The sequence below is a fragment of the Podarcis liolepis genome, assembly GCF_965112155.1.
Source record: "Podarcis liolepis genome assembly, chromosome: 6".
NCBI classification, from domain to species: domain Eukaryota; kingdom Metazoa; phylum Chordata; class Lepidosauria; order Squamata; family Lacertidae; genus Podarcis; species Podarcis liolepis.
The window spans coordinates 14389460-14412273 of record NC_139559.1 but is presented as its reverse complement, the minus strand read 5'-3'; the positions used below and the strand labels follow the sequence as shown (position 1 = coordinate 14412273).

The 22814-nt window shown below is 45.6% G+C and overlaps 1 protein-coding gene across 1 annotated transcript in view; it reads right to left on the bottom strand.

Annotated features, from left to right (window-relative positions):
* The window catches only part of APCDD1L (APC down-regulated 1 like), a 52947-nt gene that overhangs the window by 9107 nt on the left and 21026 nt on the right, over positions 1–22814 (bottom strand). The window contains exon 2 of the mRNA XM_083507544.1: positions 2410–2584. Within this exon, the coding sequence (XP_083363670.1) occupies positions 2410–2584 (175 nt within the window). The remainder of the gene's footprint in view (positions 1–2409; positions 2585–22814) is intronic.

The window sequence follows — 22814 nt, the reverse complement described above, 5'->3', positions numbered from 1 at the left end:
TTTCACATAACTTGTGTGCCGTTCCAGGGCGAGATTGATATATGCATAAATATGGACAGATACCGTCCTACCTACTACTACTACTACTAATTTTATTATTTATGCTCCGCCCATCTGGCTGGAGGAATGGTTGATAAAATTATTGGACTTAGCCGAGATGGCAAAGTTATTGTGTTTAATCAGTGAAAAATCATTATTGACATTTATTAAGAATTGGAAACCCTTTATGAATGAACTTGTAATATCTGGATTTGAAGATTGAAAAAATATTGGCTTATAGAAAATGGAATAGTTGGGTGTCAAATTGAGTGAATACATTGCATAAGTTACTATAATTAGCTGACAGACAGAGAATTGGAAGTTGTGAGTTTTTTTTAAAAAAAAATCCATTTCCCCACTCTTTCTTTTCCTTTTTCCTTTTCTATTTTCCTTATTATTTTTCCTTCTCTTTGCCCCTTTCTTTTTAGATTAGATTTTTAAAGTACCGTATTTTTTGCTTTATGAGATGCACCAGACCATAAGACGCACCTAGTTTTAGAGGAGGAAAACAAGAAAAAAAATATTCTGAATGCCAGAAGCCAGAACAGCAAGAGGGATCGCTGTGCAGTGAAAGCAGCGATACCTCTTGCTGTTCTGGCTTCTGGGATAGCTGCACACCCTGCATTCGCTCCATAAGACGCACACACATCCCCCCTTACTTTTTAGGAGGGAAAAAGTGAGTCTTATAGAGCAAAAATTACGGTATTTCTTTTATTCTGGTGTATTATAAAAATATACTTTGTATTGGGTATGAACTTTTGTACATCTTTTGATCAATTAAAAAAATGAAAAAAAGCAACAAATGGAGAGCCACAGAACTCCCACTCCTGATTTAAGATTGCCAAATCCTCTGTTTGCAAGCTAAGGATTACTTTTTCTATACAGTGGTACCCCGCAAGACGAATGCCTCGCAAGACGGAAAACCCGCAAGACGAAAGGGTTTTCTATTTTGGAGGCGCTTCGCAAGACGAATTTCCCTATGGGCTTGCATCGCAAGACGAAAGCCCATAGGGAAATGCTGGCGGTCGGGAGCAAAGACTTTCGCCCACAGCCGGCCTTCAGAAGACGACCTCTTCTGAAGGCCGGCGGGGGGCAAAAGTCTTTGCTCCCCCCCCCCGCCTGCCTTCCCCCCCGCCTGCCCCGGGCGATCTTAAAATGCTAGTGGGCGGGAGCGAAGCGTTCGCTGCCGACCCCCAGCATTTTAAAATCTCCCCGGGACAGCAGAGACTTCGCTCCCGCCCGCCAGCATTTTAAAATCGCCCCGGGACAGCAGGGGCTTTTAAAATGCTGGCGGTCGGCAGCAAAGCCCTCCTGTCCCCGGAGCTTGCGGGGCGGGAGGTGGGAAGAAGGGCTTTTCTTCCCACCGCCAGCCTTCAGAACAGCCTTCTGAAGGCTGGGGGTGGGAAGAAAAGCCCTTGTTCCCCCCCCAGCCTTCAGAAGAGGTCGGGGGACAGACTGTCCCCGGACCTGGTCTGAAGGCGGTTTCCCTAGGAACGCATTAATTGATTTTCAATGCATTCCTATGGGAAACCGTGCTTCGCAAGACGAAAAACTCGCAAGAAGAAAAAACTTGCGGAACGAATTAATTTCGTCTTGCGAGGCACCACTGTAAAGAGAAACAGAAAATAAAGTTCCCTGGCCGCAGGGAGTCATGCACAGGCCCCGCGAAGAGAAGTGATGAACAAAGTACACACTGGAAATATTTCCTAATAGACCATCCTCTAACACAGAACTCTGCTTTAGTGTATGAGTGGCACTGTTAGATTTGGGGCTCCATGCAATTGCCAAAGAAGGCAAAGCAATTTGGAGCTCAGATGTTCACTGTCTTTCAAACTGGAATACGCAACAAAAGAAAGACATGTTTTCTATCAGTCAAAATTCCCCACCTGCAATTAAATATACAAGAGATAGTGTATTCAACAGCTTTTTTATATATATAAATTTTTTATTGATTTTCACAAAATTATAAACAAAACAAACAAACAAACAAACATTGATCATAACCTTATTAAAATTACACGTATTAACATTGTTAAGTGACTTCCTTGCTTCCCCTTGGTTGAATTTCCATGCACTTCCTTTTAACGCTTTTCCAAATCAAAATTCTTATAAAATTTAACTAAAACATTAACATCGTTATAGCTTTCAATTTTAAAATTAAACATATTGATTCATCACTTAACTTATATGAAATCCTAAGTCAATTAAGTATCTGCAAGCTATTTCCAATTAATTTAATTTTACATATTTAACTAAATAATCATTAAATTTTGTCCATTCTTCCTGATACTCCTCCTCCTTCTGGTTGCGGACTCGATAGTGTATTCAACAGCTGCATATTTACCCTTTACACTGCTACAAACTCCTTACCCTGTTGAAATCCAGTGACCTTCCAGCCTGGGAGGCAGGACAGCTGAAATTCTAGCACCATCCTGGAGGTGGCGCAATTGATGCTGGCACTGCGGCTCCCACCGCAGTTTTCCTGGACCGAGCTGGTCTGTGTGAGATGGAGGGACATCCCACAGCTTCTTCCCAGATGTGTAAGCTAGAGAGAGAGAGAGAGAGAGAGAGAGAGAGAGAGAGAGAGAGAGAGATCAGATTTTTTAAAAAAGACACACATACAGGTGCTCTTTCACCTAATAAAAAGCCCCCTCATCACGGCATCTGCCTACAGGCATTCTTTGCCTCTCTGGTAATTTATAGATGCAGAATTTACAGATGCAAAATTTAGCTGCAAAATACACTGCGCTCTCTGTCTTGGCTGCAGTGAAGACAAACTCCTTAGATTATGTCACTGTTGTGCCCATTTTACAAATGGGAAGAGCAGCCTGATAGAGAATGAACGAGAGAGAGAGAGAGATAAAGGGAAACTGGCTCGCTTGCAGAAGATGTTAGGACTGCAACTTTTAATCATTTTAAAAATATTACTAAAAAATGTGAGTTGTAATTAGCACTGCACGAACAGAGTTTCACTTGCACAAATGGACTCCCCCCTCCCCTCCTCGTGCACAACCAAGTGGCCGTGTTCACACTGTACGTTTAAAGCATCATGATACTACTTTAAGCACTCATGGCTTCTCCCAAAGAACTCTGGGAGCTGTAGTTTGTGAAGGACACTTGGGAGTTGTTAGGGTACCCTATTCTCCTCCCAGAGCTACAATTCCCAGTGTGGCTGAGCAATCGATCCCTCATCACAGAGAACTCTGGGAAGTATAGCTCTGAGAGGAGAATGGGGGGGGGGTGTCTCCTAACAATCCCCAGGACCCTTAACAAACTATTTTTTCCAGGACTGTTTGAGGGGAGAAGATGAGGAAGTCATCTGTGAAAGCCAAACTCCAGACTTGCCTCTAGTTTAATAATTCTATTTGCAAAACTTCTCCCACAAACATTTTTTTTTGTGTGTGTGCGCATTGTTTTAATGCATATGTGTATTTGTGTGCACAAATTTAATTTAATAAACTGATTGGTTTCAGGTTTCTTCAACTAGGCAGCAGCCCCATTATAGGTTTTCATGATTTGTGTTTTTGGTATACCCTTTCTCTCTCTGAAAGTTTATCAAGTGGAAAGGTGAGATATAAGGAAACGATGCCTTATGAGGAACGGCTAAGGGAGCTGGGCATGTTTAGCCTGGAGAAGAGGAAGTTAAGGGGTGATATGATAGCCATGTTCAAATATATAAAAGGATGTCACATAGAGGAAGGAGAAAGGTTGTTTTCTGCTGCTCCAGAGAAGAGGACACGGAGCAATGGATCCAAACTACAAGAAAGAAGATTCCACCTAAACATTAGGAAGAACTTCCTGACAGTAAGAGCTGTTCGACAGTGGAATTTGCTGCCAAGGAGTGTGGTGGAGTCTCCTACTTTGGAGGTCTTTAAGCAGAGGCTTGACAACCATATGTCAGGAGTGCTCTGATGGTGTTTCCTGCTTGGCAGGGGGTTGGACTCGATGGCCCTTGTGGTCTCTTCCAACTCTATGATTCTATGATTCTAAGTATTTTATATGAAAGAGATTAAATAAATCCATCCATCTAATCTGTGGCACAACAACAAGGCTATCTCTCTCTCCTTGGATGTCTAGCCAGGTGGCTCTAGATTAGATTTCTTTGCCTCTGTTTCCAACAGTGTGGTTCTAATTTGCAGGATACATAACTTTCTAGTACTCAGCAAGGAAGACCCTGGCCATTTCAGTGGGGGTGCTGGCTTAGCTCTAATTTAAGCACCAGGATCACAGATCTATTTGCTATCCTCTGGCTAAATATAGAGCAACTATGTAGACAGTTGAAAAAAAAGCATTTGCTTCCAGAAAGGGAGACCCGAAGGTCCGGGTCTCAAGGAAGGCCAACAGGTGGCAACGGAAACAGTAGCAGAGAAACGTGAAAAGGCCACAATCCCCAAATCTGAGTAGCACCCAGCAGATCGTGAAACAGTTTCTAACACTGCACTGTTGGCAAGAGAACAATATAATTACTTTTTGAGACACGCATAAAATACTTCATTTTTAAAAAATGCATTTTTAATAACATGCAATAACCTAAATATGTAATTGTATACTGAACATCATAGAAATGATAAAAAAAATGTGATAATGCACATAATAGATATTACTAGATATTGTTACAGGTCATGGGTGCTGGGGTTTGTGGGTGCAAGTCGCATGCAATTCTTAGAATTAGTAAAAGTTAGAAGTAATCAAGGTTTGATTAAACTGTGCCAAACACAGAAAATTCTGGATTTAGTTTATGCTAATGAGCCAGGCTAACTGAGCAGGGCCAGATGAATGTAAGTAAAGTCCACAAAGCACAAAGACCAGCAATGGCCCGTCAAGGAAACCATCAAGAGAGAGTGGACACTGCCAGACCAGGAGGGGAGAGACCTCCTTCCAGCTGTGTGTTACTGGAGACCCAAGGGCTGCAGGATTTCGGTGTGGCTGGCCTAAGCGAACAGAAAAATTGCCAGTTTTGCAAGCAGAACACGATGCGGGCTGGAGGGGGAAAGCTGCAACAAAGAGACGCAAGATGGCTTTCTGCTGTTCTCTGAATGCGGTGCTGCGCCGGGGATGTGGAATCCCATCACGTGGGTTCAGGTTGAAGATACAGTCGTACCTTGGAACCCAAACACCTTGCGAGTCGAACGTTTTGGCTCCTGGACACAGCAAACCTGGAAGTGAGTGTTCCAGTTTGCGAACGTTCTTTGGAACCCAAACGTCCGACACGGCTTCCACAGCTTCCGATTGGTTTTCCGAACATTCTGGAAGACGAATGGACTTCCGGAACGGATTGTGTTTGGCTTCCGAGGTACCACTCTAAGTGTAAATAAGCAATAGATCACTGTCTCTCTGTTGTGCCTCATTCTCCCAGAAGGGAACGCAGACTCTGGTAAACACACCTGCAACCCCTGGAATCTTCCACCTGGAGATTGGGGTTGGCATGTAACAATACCATATAAAACAGTGAAGAAGTGATTTGATAATACATTTAAAATACTGTTAGAAAGTATTTTAGGGACGCGGGTGGCGCTGTGGGTTAAACATCAGTAACATCAGTGTCCACTGAGCCTGCCATCCCCTCCAGACCAGGGTTTAGGGGGGTATTATTATTCTTATTAGGGACACGGGTGGCGCTGTGGGTTAAACCACAGAGCCTAGGGCTTGCTGATCAGAAGGTCGGCGGTTCGAATCCCCATGACGGTATGAGCTCCCGTTGCTCGATCCCAGCTCCTGCCAACCTAGCAGTTCAAAAGCACATCAAAGTGCAAGTAGATAAATAGGTACCACTCTGGCAGGAAGGTAAACGGTGTTTCCGTGTGCTGCTCTGGTTCGCCAGAAGCGGCTTAGTCATGCTGGCCACATGACCTGGAAGCTGTACGCCAGCTCCCTCGGCCAATAAAGCGAAATGAGCGCCACAACCCGAGTCGGCCACGACTGGACCTAATGGTCAGGGGTCCCTTTACCTTTACTAGAAAGCCTTTATGGTGTGTCTCTGGGGATCTGTTGCTGGGGCTCGTGAGAAGGAGAGGAATGTTGCAATCAGGCTTGTGGGTTTAATGTCTGTTTCCTCTCCCTTCCCAAAGCGAGGTCTAGGGAGATCCCCAAGTTTCTGGGAACATATGGCTCCGTCAGCCATTGCATGCAGCAAGACATTTTAAAAGGCTGACTATTTTGGTGTGCTAACCAAATCAAGATCCGAGTCACACAAAGCTCCGCAGCGGCCAGAGTGGAACTATTAAAAGCTGAGCGCGCGTACAAACAGAACCACTTTGAAACGTGTCCAATAAACAATCCCGTTTTAATTTAATAGGTTTCTAGCCTGCCCGATCTCTAGACACTCCCCCCTCCTCCCAACCCTGCCTCCTCTCCCTTGCCAAATTTACTGCTGATGGGCAACAGCTGAATTGCAACACAGGAACATAAAGCCTTTCCTGTTGCCCTTTTACAAGGACAGTAATCTTGTCACTTACCTAATTTCCTGTAGCAGCGGATGTTACTGGCTTAGGCAATGGGAGAATAAGCAGCCAAACCAAGCCTTTAACTTGATAGTTTTGAAAAAAAATACACAACAGAAGTCAGTGAGGCTTCTACTAGTGGAAGAGAGATAGTGCCCTGGTCTCTAACACCAGTGTCTTTTTCTGAATAAGCTTTTCCTCCAAGTTTTCAGTCATTTGAGCTAATCCCCTGCCACTCCTCCTCCTCCTCCTCATTATTATTATTATTAATTATTCTCTAAGTTTGAATCAATGTAGAATAAGGGACAAACTGTGGACCAGGACTAAGGAAGCTGGTTTTCACATTCCTTTTGGGCAATAAACCTTTCAAGGTGGCCCCAGACCACATTTCAGAAGTATTTCTCTTACAGCTTCTATTTGCCCATCTGTAAAATGGGGACATTAACGAATTTGATTTTTCTCTGCCATAAACCGCTTGCTGGCTAGGATTCTGAAAAATGAGGTGGGAGCTGCTGCTAAAAGCACGAGTTCTGTAATTTATTTGAATGTCTTGCGTTTGTTTTTCACCTACAGTAGGTATCTGTTTTTACATACATATGTATAGAAATAATTTTTCTCATGGTTTGGCTTGTTTTCCTTATGAATGGAGTGTTAATATGCAACTTATTGTACCTGTTTATATGATTTTTGGAACTTTTGTATATTGTTGGTTTTCTCTGTTTATTTTTACTACTCCACACAAACACCCACCTCTCACGCCCCGCCAACTCTGGGATTGAAAATATTCAGTGACGAGTGGATTAGAAATACTGTAAATAACAAACAAACAAACACTATTTTGATGGGCACTTCCTGTAGATTGGCCACATATCCTACTATGCCTAGGACTCTCTTTGAAGTGCTGTTCAACGACAGTCTTGTATTTGAAAGAGCCCTCTGTTATTTGAAGTCCAGGTAAAAGACAGCGAACCATAAGAAAGAGTCTTGACCAGGGGTCCCCAAACTAAGGGCCATGGGCCGGATAAGGCCCGAGGGACTCGTTTATCCCGCTGCCTGCTCTTACCAGCACTGCACTGTTGCCCACTTCCAGGTCTGAGGAGCACTGGAAATAGCTTCTGCATATGCGTAAGCATTATTTGTGCATGCGCAAGTGTTATTTCCGGTGCACATACAGGTTGGAGGCCTGTGCACATGCACACAAGCTATTTCCGATGCTCCTCCGACCCGGAAGTGCGCTGGAAATAGTGTGTGCGCACAAGTTTGGGCACACACTCCCCCGCCCTCTGGCCCGGTGTAAGTTTGCTGCCCCCTGGCCTTGACATTGCCAGTCCAGTGTGGTGTAGTGGTTAGAGTGTTGCACGATAGACCAGGGTTCAAACTCCCACTCGGCCAGGAAGCTCACCGGGTAACCTTGGGCCAGTCACCGCCTCTCAGCCTAACCTAGCACCACAGGGTTGTGGTACAGATTAAATAAGGGGAGAACTATGCATGCTGCCTTCAGCTCCCACCAATGTTGGAACATTGTGGGGAATTTAACCGGTGGGTGGCTCACAGTGGCCAGCAACCTATACAGGGAACAAGTGGGGGGGGGCAGCAACCGCAGTGGGCCCTCTTGGGGTTTTGGAGGCCCAGCAGCCTGTCCCAAGATGCTGGATCCTGCCCCAGGCTGTGAACCCAAACAAAGACTTTATTTTACTTAAATGAGTAAAAATACATCCCTGCTACAAACAGTAATAAAAAAAGTCTCAATGTGCAGTGCTAATGGACCAGAATCACTTACTGTTTACATCAGTATATACACACTTGAATCAGTGTAGTTATTCCAGATGTTTACTACTGATGGCTTAGCGCCGAAATGTTTGCGCATGCTAACATTTCTGAGCCAATGCGTGGTGCTGCTCTTTGATTGAATCCTTATTATGTCTCCTTGGCAGAGGCACCAAGCCGGCATTGTTTTGCATCACAGACACTTTGGCAAGATAATCACAGGGCTCCGACACATTGAAGAAGGGAAAAGGTTGTGTTTTCTTTCTTTCCTAATAGAAGATAAGACTTGGCAAAGGGAAAAAAGTGAAAGCGCAACCGGCTAAGATGTTTTTACTTCTGGGAGAATCTGCATTGCATTGTGCTTGTGGCAGTGAAGCTTCTAACATCGACTGAATGAAGTAAGAATGCTCATAAAAATTCCAACTGGTCAAAGAACAAAGCTCAGAGAATATTTGCAGTCCAAATTCTTTCAGGGTGGAGGGGTTGTCAGTTTGGCTGGGACTGAATCCTCAGGCAAGCTAAAGGCAAGGAGTCCAGAGGCAAGGTGGCTGCAGGAAGGGAACAGAGCAGGCAATGGACTGAGAGAACAAGGCTATCAATGGCTTCTAGCAAGGGTAGATGTAGTTCAAATCCACTGCCAGAACCAGTGAATCACAAGTGAAGAGAGTACACCTGGTTGGCTGTTGTGAGAACAAGATGATGGACTGGATGGGCCTTTGGCCTGATCCTGATCCAGCAGACTCTGCTTGTGCCCTTTGGACGGAGGACCAGGAAGCAAAGTGCATGTGCTGGGCCTGGGGGTAACCTGAGCAATGCGGTCCAGGTCCAGTCCCGAATCCAAGGGTTCTGTGAGGAGTCAGTCCGACAGGGCCAAGGCAGGACACGAGGAAGAAAACCAGGCAAGGTCAGGCACAGGGTCTCAGGCAGGTTCTGGCAAACAGCAACGTTGCTCCTGCAACCTGGGGCAGGATCCGACAGCCTTTTTATCTCTGATGGGGTAACGGCCGGTTCTGATCCCCTGGTGACTTACCTCCCTGTCTCGCCCGAAGGCGAGCACTCCTCCTGCGAGTACTCAGTTCTCTCCTTCTCTCAGGCTTTCGTCTCTGCAGCTCGGGAGATGTCGGTGGGTTACTAGACCCAGAGGCCGCCTCAGCCTCTCCTGACCGAACCGGTAGTGGAGCAGCTGTAAGTGATTGCCCGGCTGAAGGCAACGAGGTAATCCCCACATCTGGAGCCAGGGCAGGCTCAGGCCCCTGACTCGGCACAGCTGGTGCTTGTTGCCTGGGAACCTGTGCAGACTGGGGCTCTTCAGAATCAGGCCGCAGACTTGGTTCAGATGCTGCTTGAGGCTAAGGATCCGGTTCAGACTGAGACGACTCTGGTTCCAAGTCCGAGCCCGAGTCCCAGGCCATCACAGTGCAGTTAGTATGGGCCCTAGCAGAGCTGATGTACCTGGGCGCACAACTCCCCCATCAACTGACCTGGCCATCTTAATAAAGGCAACGCGTTCCAAGAAACAATGAAAGGTGGGGTTAAGGAGCTCTGTTTCACATATATGGAAGAGATAGGGATGGAGAAGAATTTTGGAAATGGGAGAGTTGGAAAGAACTCCTCCGATTTCAGAAATCACCAGGCCATTAAGAGCCAAGTCCAACCTCGGCTCCTAATGGCTCAGCCCCAGCCTTCTTGCCTCCCAATTTTCCTCCTTCTACTGGGGGAGAAATAACAGCAGCTGAGGCTAAAGCCAAGATATGGAAGCTGCCTTATACCAGACCATTGGTCCATCTAGATCAGGACTGAAGAGCAGCAGTTTTAGACAGCCCTTCCTAGAGGTGCTGTCGATGGAACTTGTGACACTTCCCTTCCCCACAACATGAACGCTGGGGGCTGAAACCCCCCCAAAACCAACCCTCCCTTCTCATTAGCTAGGAGGAATGAAAGAAAGAAGAACATCTCAAATTTAAGCTAACGGCCATTGTCTGTTTTTCTGCAGTCAGTAATTACTTTTGAGCCCAAGACTCATTTTCCAGAAGGAATAATTTTATTAAAACAATGGTTCCTAGATCTGGAGGGTTCAAGCATGTTTGAATGCTTTCATTTCAGTGAGCTGGCAATGTAGAGAGAGCTTTAGACACCTTTAACTAACGCTGTCCCTTAACCAGATTAAGTCTGGGAAATGTTGGCAGTGCGGGTTTGGAGAATTTCTGGGGAAAGCCGGAAAGAATCCCGAGAATACTGAAAGGAAAAAGTCCCTTTTGGTAGGATAGAGGAGTTTTAAGCATAAAGCTCTCTGATACAAACTACGGAAGTGATAGTAGAAATCCATGTTGTACTTCCAGACTTCGCCACAAGGGGGCAGTTTAAGGAGAAATGCTCACCAGGCAACTGTCATGGCCAAAGGTCATGATGAGAATGACTTTTAGCACACCAAGAATGAATATAAAGGAAAAGGAGATAGCTGAATTATGGTGATCATAAAAACCTTTGAGTGGCGATTATTCTGAATCAGGCCAATGTTCCACCTAGTTTAGTAATAAATAATAATAATAATAATAATAATAATAATAATAAGAAGAAGAAGAAGAAGTAGTGCTGGGGATTGAATGGAATGCATTATCTGAAATCCTGAACAAAAGCACTCCATGCTGCAACATTTTGTTGCAGGGCCCCACTTGTACCTATTGACTCTTAAATTGCTGTTAAAAACTGTGCAGGCACAAACTTGAGACCAGCTCTTTCAGTGCTAAGCACACAAACAAACACTAACAAATACAAAGTCTGAGGGAATAATTACACATCACGGACATACAAACATGCCACAAACATGCATTTTGAATCCCCACAGGGGGAAAAGACAGCATTGTGGGTGTTTAGATTGCCATTTTGAATGGAAAAGCAGGGAAATCATTAAACTGTAGCCTCCCTCCTCCAACCTGACCCTCTCCAAAGTTGCTTTTCTCTAAGTGGAAAATCAGCTAGCAGGCTTGTCACATGCAAGTGCGAAGCATGCATTTTATTTATTTAAAATATTTATATACCGCTGTATCATTAAAAACATATCGCAGCAGTTTACAACAGTATAATAAACCTAAAACCAAACAATAAAATCATAAAAAGCTTTTTAAAAAGGTAAAAACAATTATCAACAGTCCAGTGTGGGGGGTGTACTCCTAACTGCCTGCACAGGCCTAGAGGACTAGAAAAGTTTTCAGCGGGCATTTAAAAATTGGCACAGAAGTTAAATCCTTAGATAACTCACAGAACCACCAGGAAACACATCCAGTTGTTATGTACTACTCCAGCTAGTGGCTGCGACAATGTATATTTATTTAACTAAATATATTGTTATTTTGCCACTCCACACTCCATAGGGTGGCTGGGAATTGGATGGTTGTTCCACAGTGGGCAACTGTGTGGCAAACCTAGGTTGACCCCTGGGGCAAGGAAAATGTTCAGAGCCCCATTTTTAATCTAATTTTTTTTTGGGGGGGGAGCAGGGGAATCCAAGCTACCATAACAATACATGGGAGAAGTGTACGGCACAAGGAAGGATGAGAAAACGGGCTGAAATGTCTGTGAAGGAAAAATAACTGAGGTGGGGAGGTGGCCCTGCTTCCTGAAGCAAGTTCAGACAAGGGCCTAAATAACTGAAAGAAAAGTAACCACGGAACAAGAGCAGTTCAGCTGGCAATTAGGAACAGGATGTTTTGGCTCAAAACTGTTGTTGTTGTTGTTTAACTGATCACTTTAACTTATAAATGGCTTTCTGCGCAATCATCTCAAGGCAATGTGAAATTAGAACAGCGAAACAGTTTTTAGGAAACCTAAAACAGCAGTTACTTTTAAAGCAAAGTTAAAGATGGCCTTCTTGGTAGCAGCGCCCGCCCTGTGGATCGCCCTCCCATCATATGTCAAGGAAATAAACAACTATCTGATTTTAGAAGACATCTGAATGCAGCCCTGTTTAGGGAACATTTTAATGTTTGATGTTTTATTGCTTGATGATGATGATGATGTGGCCGGGGAAACCCAGACAGATGGGCAATTACTATTATTATTACTATTATTACTATTATTACTATTATTACCACATACAAAATAGACATTTGTGACAAGGGCCATTTATCTGGCTGGGAAAGTCTGCAGATAAAAAAAAGTATTCCGACTGTTTCCAGAAAATGCTGCTAGTGGGTGCCTGCTTGTATCTTGACAGAAATGCTATCCCACAAAACGGTGGCAGCCACACGAAAAACCCTGCTCTGAGTTACTGCGGAGCGAACTTCTGAGATCTTTGGAGCTTGCAGGAGAAGCTATTCCCACAGACAACAGCGACGGACTGGCTATGTAGGGGATAAGGCAGTCCCTCAAAAGGGGCTTTCCTTTCAGCCAGAACTCAAGTTCTGGCACCTCTCAGGTGGGCGCCATTGCCATTCTAAGAGAACAAGAGTGGTGAGTTTGTGATGAGTTCCAGCACCTCTTTTTCTAGAAAAACAGCATTGTCCTCAAGGAACCTGTTCCTGAGCTGCCTAGGGCCTTCTTCAACACCTTGAACTTGCCCCAGTAGCAGACTGCCAGACTGTTGAGACCCCAGACAGGCTTCTAAGCAGCGGCTGACTGGCCAGTTGTCGGGGATATGGCAGCAACAGATTTATTGCACCAGTCATTGGCTGAACTGCAGAGATTTCAAGGTTTAAGCTCTGTTCTTAAGCGTGGACAATACAGAACTAGATGGGTCAGACTCTGCATAAGGCAGGTTTCCATCTTTCTAAGTTCAAAAGAAATGGCGCTATAACAGGAAGCAAGACAGACTGTTTTTGAAGTTAAATTCCTTTCAAGCCGATAGAAGACGCATGTTATCCTTGCATACCCAAGCATGGAAGCTCCATATTAATGGCCATTGTGGTCTCTTCTACGTTGATACATAAGGAACTTGCCCTCCCTCGTTCTTCATCTCCTATGGTGCTTTCTGAAGAGCGCAACTATTAATCAGGTTGCCAGAAGAATTTCCAGGGTCTAAGTAATTAATAGTGATCGCAGGCCTGGAAGCAAAAGGACCACCTACCACATAATAGTAAAATAAACAGGGGCTTCATCCCAAGCAACACAAAACAGGGGTACTGGCAAGACTTGAAGGTCCAGCCAAAGGAATTATGAGAGGTTTTTGTTATGAGGTATGATAAAAGGAGCTTAGTAACATACAGGCTGGCTGGCTGACAAGCGAATGGTATGGAAATGATAGAAACCGATAAATATTCAAAGGGTACAGGCATGCAAGAGTGGGGATTTTTTAAGGGGAAAGAGAAAGTGACCAGTCCAGGGTGGAACTGAAAAAGGCAATACAGTGATGCCTAGCAAGAAGAAATTAATTCGTTCCGCAAGTTTTTTCTTCTTGCGAGTTTTTCGTCTTGCGAAGCACGGTTTCCCATAGGAATGCATTGAAAATCAATCAATGCGTTCCTATGGAGACCGTCTGGGGACAGACGGGGAAGCGCCTTCCCCTCTGTCCCCGGACCTGTTTTAAAGCAAGGGACGGAGGGGAGAAGATCGCTTCTCCCCGTTGCCACCCCTTGGTTCAAAAGGGGTCCGGGGTGCGGGGGCAAGCTTTGTTTTGCGAAGCAAGCCCATAGGGAAATTCGTCTTGCGAAGCAACTCGAAAACGAAAAAACCTTTCGTCTTGCGAGTTTTTCGTCTCGCGAGGCGTTCGTCTTGCGGGGCACCACTCTACATTGTTGGGAAAGTAAGGGGAAAATATTTGACACTTCAGCTCTGCCAGAGACTGCAGGGAAAGGTCTCAAGAGTATTTGGTCCCCTGTTGTACAATTCAGAGCGCCACATAAAGCGTTCAGGGAATAGTACTATTTCAACAGGTAAAGTGACCGTGAGCAGCTTCTCATTTTCCTGCACAGAGTATTTGCTTAACTTTTGCCACTATGATCCACGGGACCTTAAAAACATTATTCGAATTTATATTCACTGAAAGGGTTTTTTTAATACCTCTTTTCATTTTCCATAAAATACCAGGGCATTGTAAAACACACCAAATCCAACAGGAAGGCCACACCCACCCTTGCTTTATGCCACGCGGTTTCTTATTCAAGTCTCAGAACCCGGATGCTTAAGAGCATGGTGCTGATAATGCCACGGTCGCAGGTTCGATCCTTGTATGGGACAGGTGCATATTCCTGTATTGTACTTCCCATTGTCAGAGACAGTATACCTCTGAATACCAGTTGCTAGGAATCACAAGTGTGAAGAGCGCTGTTATTATGTCTGCATCCTTTCAAATAGCCCACTACCCATATAGGAGCTCCAGCATCAGTACATATAGGGTGGGTATGGTAGACGTTGCCAAAACAGCAGGGAAAAGGATCTCTTCTCATTGGATCCCCCACTTGAGGTTGGATCGCAGAGGGGGAGGTCTGATGTTCTCCTATGGTCCCAGGGACACATTCTGAGGGGGTCACAAGACTGCAGCCTTATTGACTAATTGAATGTACTGCAGATGGTTAAGGAAATGTGTTTCAGCTGTGAACTCGGTGGCTCCCAGCCCTTCTACGATTACATTTCCATGCTTTATGAACCCCGTCCCCCCCAAAAAAAAAACCCTCCAAGGGCATGGCGCTTGCTTTTATGTTGCTGGAGATAATTTGAAAGATTCCCCAAGCAGCTTGCAAATTGCATTAATGTGCCCCAAGAGTGTCCCAGGAGTACAGCTCGCACGGCAAGGGAATATGGAAAGAGAGATATTTTTTCCCCCATCCAGAAACTGCACTTTGCACAGTCAAAGTGCATTAGATGCTGTCATGGCAGAAGGCACCTCGAAAGGAAAAAACACAAGCTTGGAAGGCTATTAAAGTGATGCATGCCACACAGCACCAATGACACAAACCAAAATAAAGGAAGAAAGGCAACATGTTTGGCTAGAAGGAGAAAAATTGCTTGTCCAGTCAAAGCATAGAATTGGCATTGTTTCAATAGACAGACTGTTTCGGGGGGGGGGGGCAATCTCTTAGGGTGTGGTTTCTAGATAGTCTGAAATTTCAGCCTACTGTTTTGCCTGCCAACATGGGCCAATGTTTGATGCATTCCAGCTCCCTTGAATGCAGCCGACAGACGCTCAAATTGAAGCTGACGTTCAACCTGCCCTCTGCATAATCTAATAACAGAGCTTGTGTTCTTTCAAATTATAGCAAAGTTTAGGACTTCCTCACCACAAATGCAGGCTGTCATTTAGATTTTTCATTTGACGTATCCAGGTGGCCTAATTTGGGGAGTGGGGAGGGCAAGCTTGATTTTAGAAACATGAAGAAGGCCCCGTTTCGCGTTAAGGGGAAATGGCGCTGAAAATGAACACACAGAATACGCTTCCCAGGTCTGCACATCAACATTTCGTATCTACAGAAGAAAGAACTGCGGCAAATCATTGCAATGTTTTGGCTCCAGATCCTGGATGCCCCTTTTTTGGTGCGGCCACCGTGGGGTTCTGCTGTCAGAAGAGATAACCAAGCTTCTCTCTTCTCCACCCCTTAGCACCCAACTTTATTTATCTATTTAGCTGGCAAGATTTATATTCCGCTTAATCAACAAAAACTCTTCACATGAGGCAATATATTGTTGTTCTTTATTAAATCTGCATGCCGCCATTCTTCCGAAGGGTGTTCACAGGGCAGCTCCCAACATAAAAATACAGAATGTAAATGTAAAACACCTAAGAAAAACAAAAGCAAAACAAACCAATAATTCCCCTCCCTACCTCTGACCGGGACACGGCTGGCACTGTGGGTTAAACCACAGAGCCTAGGGCTTGCCGATCAGAAGGTCAGCGGTTCGAATCTCCGCGATGGAGTGAGCTCCCGTTGCTCGGTCCCTGCTCCTGCCAACCTAGCAGTTCAAAAGCACACCAGTACAAGTAGATAAATAGGTATCGCTCCAGCGGGAAGGTAAATGGCGTTTCCATGTGCTGCTCTGGTTCGCCAGAAGCAGCTTAGTCATGTTGGCCACGTGACCTGGAAGCTGTACGCCGGCTCCCTTGGCCAGTAAAGCGATATAAGCGCTGCAACCCCAGAATCATCTGGGATTGGACTTAATGGTCAGGGGTCCCTTTACCTTTACCTCTGACGAGGGGCAGATCTACTATGAAACTAAGGAAGTTTAAGCTCCAGGGCCCCTAATCTCAGAGGTGCCCCAGAAGGGACTTTAAGTCCATCATGCTTAATAATTTTGGGTCTAGTAGACCCAATTTGAGCCACACGACTCAAATCATTCTATGATATATAATGCATGTATATAACATTTCCCTAATTTTCATCCTCCCTCCCATAACTCACAAAAATATAAGGCATTGGAAATTTTTATTCACACCAGTGCCTTTGACGTGTGAGATAATCCAGTACAGCAATTTTATTCAAAATCTGAGATGTAGCAGTTAATTTCTTTGTAAAAACATTGTGGTGATTTGTCATGGAACAACTCTGTTGAAGAAGTGGTTACCCAGAACTTGTTGCTGGTTGTGAAGGGGCCCCCTTAACGGTTCAAGCTTCAGGGCCCAAAAATGTAGGTCCGCCACTGCCTCCGACTGCTGGCCCGTTGGTGTTGACCCATGACACTTTTCATTTATTTTAATTTGTACTGTTTTAACATTTTGATATTTGCTGCCCTGGGCTCTATCAGGAGGAAGAGCAGGGTACAAATTCCATCAGCATCCTGCACTTTGTTCCCACAGTGGCCAACTAAACGGTTGTAGGAAGCCCAAAGGAGGACATGAGACCTACTTGAAGCTTCTAGGGACTGAACCTGGGAGCTTTCTGTCCACTGGGATATGCTATATTTACGTCGTCTTGAGGAAATGCACAAACACAATACAGAAATCCTTCTCTCTGCCAGCACCTGAGGATCTGATGTTATCATGCATTGTGAAACGTGGTTATACCGTTTGGATGTGCTTATGCTGTGCAAGTTACTCTGGAATATTACTTATTTCTTAAAATAAAACTATAGTTTTTTTATCACCCAAAATGCACTTTATTCCAGCGAGCTCTACATTGCACTACAAACTGCACATTCCTCCTTTGCCATTCACGAAGACCAGGTATTCTAATCTTGAGAATGGTAACAGAAGGCAAATTGTTGTTATTTATTTATTTTATTTTTATTAGGTTTATATACAGTCGTACCTTGCTTCTCAAACGCCTTGGTACTCATACGTTTTGGCTCCCAAACACCGAAAACCTGGAAGTAAGTGTTCTGGTTTTTGAATGTTTTTCAGAAGCCAAACGTTCGACGCAGCTTCTGCTTGGGTCCAGGAAGCACCTGCAGCCGATCGGAAGCCACACCTTGGTTTTCGAACGTTTCGGAAGTTGAACAGACTTCCAGAACGGATTACGTTCGAGAACCAAGGTACAACTGTACTGCCCTTCATTATAAGGGTGTTGTTACTGGTGTATCTATGCTATTGTATTGCATTGTATTGTATTGCATTGCATTGTAAAGGTAAAGGGACCCCTGATCATTAGGTCCAGTCGTGACCGACTGGGGTTGCGGCACTCATCTCGCTTTATTGGCCGAGGGAGCCGGCGTACAGCTTCCGGGTCATGTGGCCAGCATGACTAGGCCGCTTCTGGCGAACCAGAGCAGCACATGGAAACGGTGTTTACCTTCCCGCTGGAGCGGTACCTATTTATCTACTTGCACTTTGACGTGCTTTTGAACTGCTAGGTTGGCAGGAGCAGGGACCGAGCAAAGGGAGCTCACCCCATCGCAGGGATTCGAACCACGACCTTCTGATCGGCAAGTCCTAGGCTCTGTGGTTTAACCCACAGCGCCACCCGCGTCCCTGTATTGTATTGTATTGTATTGTATTGTATTGTATTGTATTGTATTGTATTGTGTTGTATTGCATTGTACTATAAACACTGTGACCCTCAATTCCTGGGTCTACAGAGAACTGTTTTATTAACCTCTTTTCCTGGGGTTTATGTGGGTTTGCCTGGCTTAACCCATCCACCAGTTTCTCAGGTGAGAGGTACCAGGGCCTCCCCCTTTACTCTTGCATCCTTTGATATGGGATCTGGTTCCTCTCCATGAAAGATTCCAAGTGGCTGTGCTGTGCGCTTGTGTGGTTACCAGAATTGCATGGGCAGGGCTTCTTCACATCAATTCCTCCCATCCGATCATTACCCTGCTGGGAGTGAGCACCACAACCAAGTAGGGACAACTTGAACATCCACATTTTGGAAATGGCAATATCCGCGACGTTCCCAGGGATCCGCAGCCGTTAACACAAATGCAACACTCCTCGTTAATCTCACCTTGTTTTCTTCTCTCACCCAGGCTCTAGAGAACCAGTGCAGAAAAGATCTTGCAGGTGCAAAACAAAGCTGTCAACTGCCCCTTATTTGGTGGGAAAGTCCCTTATCCCAGCGCTGTATCCCGCTGCTGTCCCTTATTGATGATGTCCCTTAAATTTCCCGGGTTTCAAAGGAAGCAGCTCCTCTCCCTCCCTGCCTGCCGGCCAGGGAGGAGGGAGGTTCCAACTGTGTTGCTTGGCTACATTGCTCACCCAATAAGGAGTCTAAGAACGACTGGGGGGTGGAGCTTGCATGCCTTGTGCCAATCAAATCGGCCAAGTTGCCTGAGGACTCGCCTTTGCTCAGCGCTTCCCAGCGGAGAGGTGATGGTGGTTTCCCTTCCTGCATCCCATAGCCAGGTTGCTGCGCTGTGGGAACCACCACTTGAGACTTTGCTTGGCTGCTGGGCTGGCTGGGCTTTCTGCCTTTGGCTCGGAGGGTCTCAGAAGCTGAACACACCTGTGCTTGGAAAATCCCTTATTTTGGCTGCTGATCCCTTATTTTCGAGGCTGCTAGTCCCTTATTTTCAAATCGGTAAGTTGACAGCTATGGTGCAAAACGATCTGAAAGACTCGGGTTGGAGATTCCAACATATGTCCTTGACCACCCTCCACCTGACGTCATACCCACCAACATTCAGTTTAAAGCTTTATCATGGCGGATGAATCCCAAGCAACTGAGCCATGATCTCAACTGGCATCCCCCAAACATGACTTCAGCCGAGTGTTTAGGGTGTGGTTTGAATGGCAAAATAGAGATGTCAATGTCAATACACTGAGCGTGGACTTCATGCTGGTGGAATGCTTTCAACCAGCCAAGATGTCCAGATTTAATGGGATGCCATTTGCCTGGATATGTCGCCACCGCAAATTAACGACACCAACTCACGGGGTGGCATGTGCAGCAGCAAGAGAGAGATGCCTCTGACCTAGCCAGAGGAGACACTCATAGCAGCTTATGCAGGCTGATGATATCATCCGTTTATGCCAGCACAGCACCCTCCGCACTGAAAGAACTGGATCAGGCACACCCATCTCCAGCAGGATAAACACACAAAATAATATTTATTCAATCACAACGGTGCACTGGGTAATGCCAAATGGTACAAGGCTTATAATAGTGCTGGGTCTACAGAGCAGTAACACAAAAGATTGAAACTGGACCCCCACCGCACCCCCCAGAAGAGAATCTGCAGCCAGAACAACTGCAGAGCAGGTGAAACTTCCTCTTCCTGCTCTACATTTTGCAAGAGAGGTGAGCCACAAGTTCATCCCTGGTGGATCACACACACCACAAATTGCCTGGACTTCTGGGTGGAGTGGGGAGATTAGAACAGACAAAGAGAAAACACTATGTTGATGCAGCTGACATCTGGGCTAGGGAGGGGTGTGTGTCAGTGTCTGAGCTTTTACTTTTATCTGCTGGTTAGTGGGTGGAAGCATCATTTTGGATTTATTTATTTATTCATTTATTGCTACTTTGCTGCCCATGTTGCTGTCCCTGCTACTGGGCAGAAGCTGCTCCTTGCGTTTTATTTACACGCTGTATGGAATGTTAACGTTTTGTAAGACTCTTTTTCTTTTCCGTTTTCTTTTATAGTTTTGTATACGTTCTTTGGGACATGGGTGGCGCTGTGGGTTAAACCACAGAGCCTAGGGATTGCCGATCAGAAGGTCGGCGGTTCGAATCCCCGTGACGGGGTGAGCTCCCGTTGTTTGGTCCCAGCTCCTGCCCACCTAGCAGTTCGAAAGCATGAAGCGCAAGTAGAGAAATAGGTACCGCTCCGGTGGGAAGGTAAACAGCATTTCCGTGTGCTGCTCTGGTTTGCCAGAAGTGGCTTAGTCATGTACGCCGGCTCCCTTGGCCAATAAAGCGAGAGGAGCACCGCAACCCCAGAGTCGTCCGCGACTGGACCTAATGGTCAGGGGTCCCTTTACCTTTATATATTCTTCAGTGTAAGCTGGATGGAGGTCTCTTAGGTGACAAACAGCTTATAAGTCTTAATAAATAATACTTTACTTTATTTTTCAAAACTATACATTAAATTAAGTTGCAAACGGAATCAAAATCTCATTTGAAGGTGGAAAAGGTCTTCAGTTCCTGGTGGAAAAGAAATGGGAAGGAAGATTAACCTAACTCAGGGCTACCCAAACTGCAGACCACAGGCCACCAGCGGCCACATGCTTCATTCAGGCGGTCTGTGCTGTGTCTGTAAAAATGCAATTTGAAAAAGACCGTATAGCATCTAGCACAGCGCGTTGCAATTGCTACAACAAAACCCTCAGCAATTTTCAAGTGGTTCATATGTGTGGGGAGTTTGGGGACCCACTGACCTTACCTTTGGAGCAGGGAGTTCCACAACAGAACACTACCACAGAAAAGCTCCTCATGCACTGCCATCAATCATGCGTCCGACAGGAATGGCGCAGGCAAGTGGGTCGCAATGGCTGTTCTGAAAGGATGGGCTGAGTCACATAGAGGTGATGGTGCTTCAAGGAGCTTGGCCGCAAACTATTTAGGGCTTTGAAAATGACAACTGCACCTGAATCACACTCAAAAACTAAGTGGAATCCAGGTGACTCCATCTTTCAAACAGAAGATCATAAACAGGCAACCAACAACTCCCTGCAAGTAAAGAGTTTGCAAAACAGGGTAAGAGCTGAGCTAGAACATCTTTTCCAGTATCTCCCCTCAGCTCAGCCAGGTAGAGCGTGAGACACTTCATCTCAGGGACTTGGGTTCGATTCCCCACCATGGGCAAAAGATTCCTGCATTGCAGGGGGTTGGACTAGATGGCCCCACCCATGGTCCCATCCAACTCAGTGATAAAGGTAAAGGTAAAGGGGCCCCTGACCATTAGGTCCAGTCGTGGCCGACTCTGGGGTTGCGGCACTCATCTCGCTTTATTGGCCGAGGGAGCTGGCGTACAGCTTCTGGGTCATGTGGCCAGCATGACTAAGCCGCTTCTAGTGAACCAGAGCAGTGCACGGAAACGCCATTTACCTTCCCGCCCGAGTGGTACCTATTTATCTACTTGCACTTTGACGTACTTTCAAACTGCTAGGTTGGCAGGAGCAGGGACCGAGCAACGGGAGCTCACCCCGTTGCGGGGATTCAAACCGCTGACCTTCTGATTGGCAAGTCCTAGGCTCTGTGGTTTAACCCACAGCGCCACCCGCGTCCCTTTGGTGATACTATGACGTAATAAAAAAACTATGCTTGGCTGCTCCAGTCTTGCTTCCTGGTGCTGCTAGAGCTCCCCCTCCACCCACCAGCCTACAGCAATTGTTCTCAGGGAACAGTTTTCCACTTGTCTGCTCAATCCCAAACCCGTTTAACATCTCAAGAAGATGCTGCAGTCCAGGAATATGGAACCTGCCGATGTTGCTGGCCTGCAGCTCCTGTTATCCCTGAACATTTGCCAGGCAGGCTGGTGCTGATGGGAGCTGGAGTCCACCAACACCTGGAGGAGCAAGAGCTCCCCAATATTGGCCGTATTTTGCCCGGGGATGCCTGCGCAGCTACTCCTGGTGTCTCATCCTGCCCATCCTCCAAGGATGGAGGACCATGCGAGGACTTACACCAACCACCCCTTTGTCTGCCCTGGTCCTGCAAGTGGGGGTACCAGACCCACAGAAAAGGACCTCTCATTTTGAAATAAAGCACCGCTAATCTCGAGTCATTAACTTCTATTTAAGTCGAACACATATCTGTGCTATGTCTCCTGGAAATCCAAATACCCATTTATCATTGACAAATTTTAAGCCTCACGAGGGAATGTGGTAAAGAATGACAGAGTTGTACTGGATTTCTCTGATGATGGATGGAAAAACTACATGCACGCACATTCTATATAATAGTAATAACAACTCTCATTTCTCTGAACACCAAGCTACTGCCACCGATTTTGGGTCCCTCACTCACCAAGTAACTACTATTTCTTGGAAATGTCATCCGCGACATGGTCAAAAATCTTACCTACCCTTTCATTAAAGTATTGAAATTCCAATGGACTGCACCAATGTTTTTTGATGCAATCCAGACTGTTTTAACATCAAAGGATCCATACTGGTTGCTTGACGACGCTTAAAAGTTTTATGTCTGAAAACAATTTGGGTCAAACTCGACTTAAGATTAACAGTTGCGCATAATTATTTCATGTGGGGAAGAGTTTAATGAAACAATGCTGAGCAAACACATCACACTTAATAAGCAAAATGCA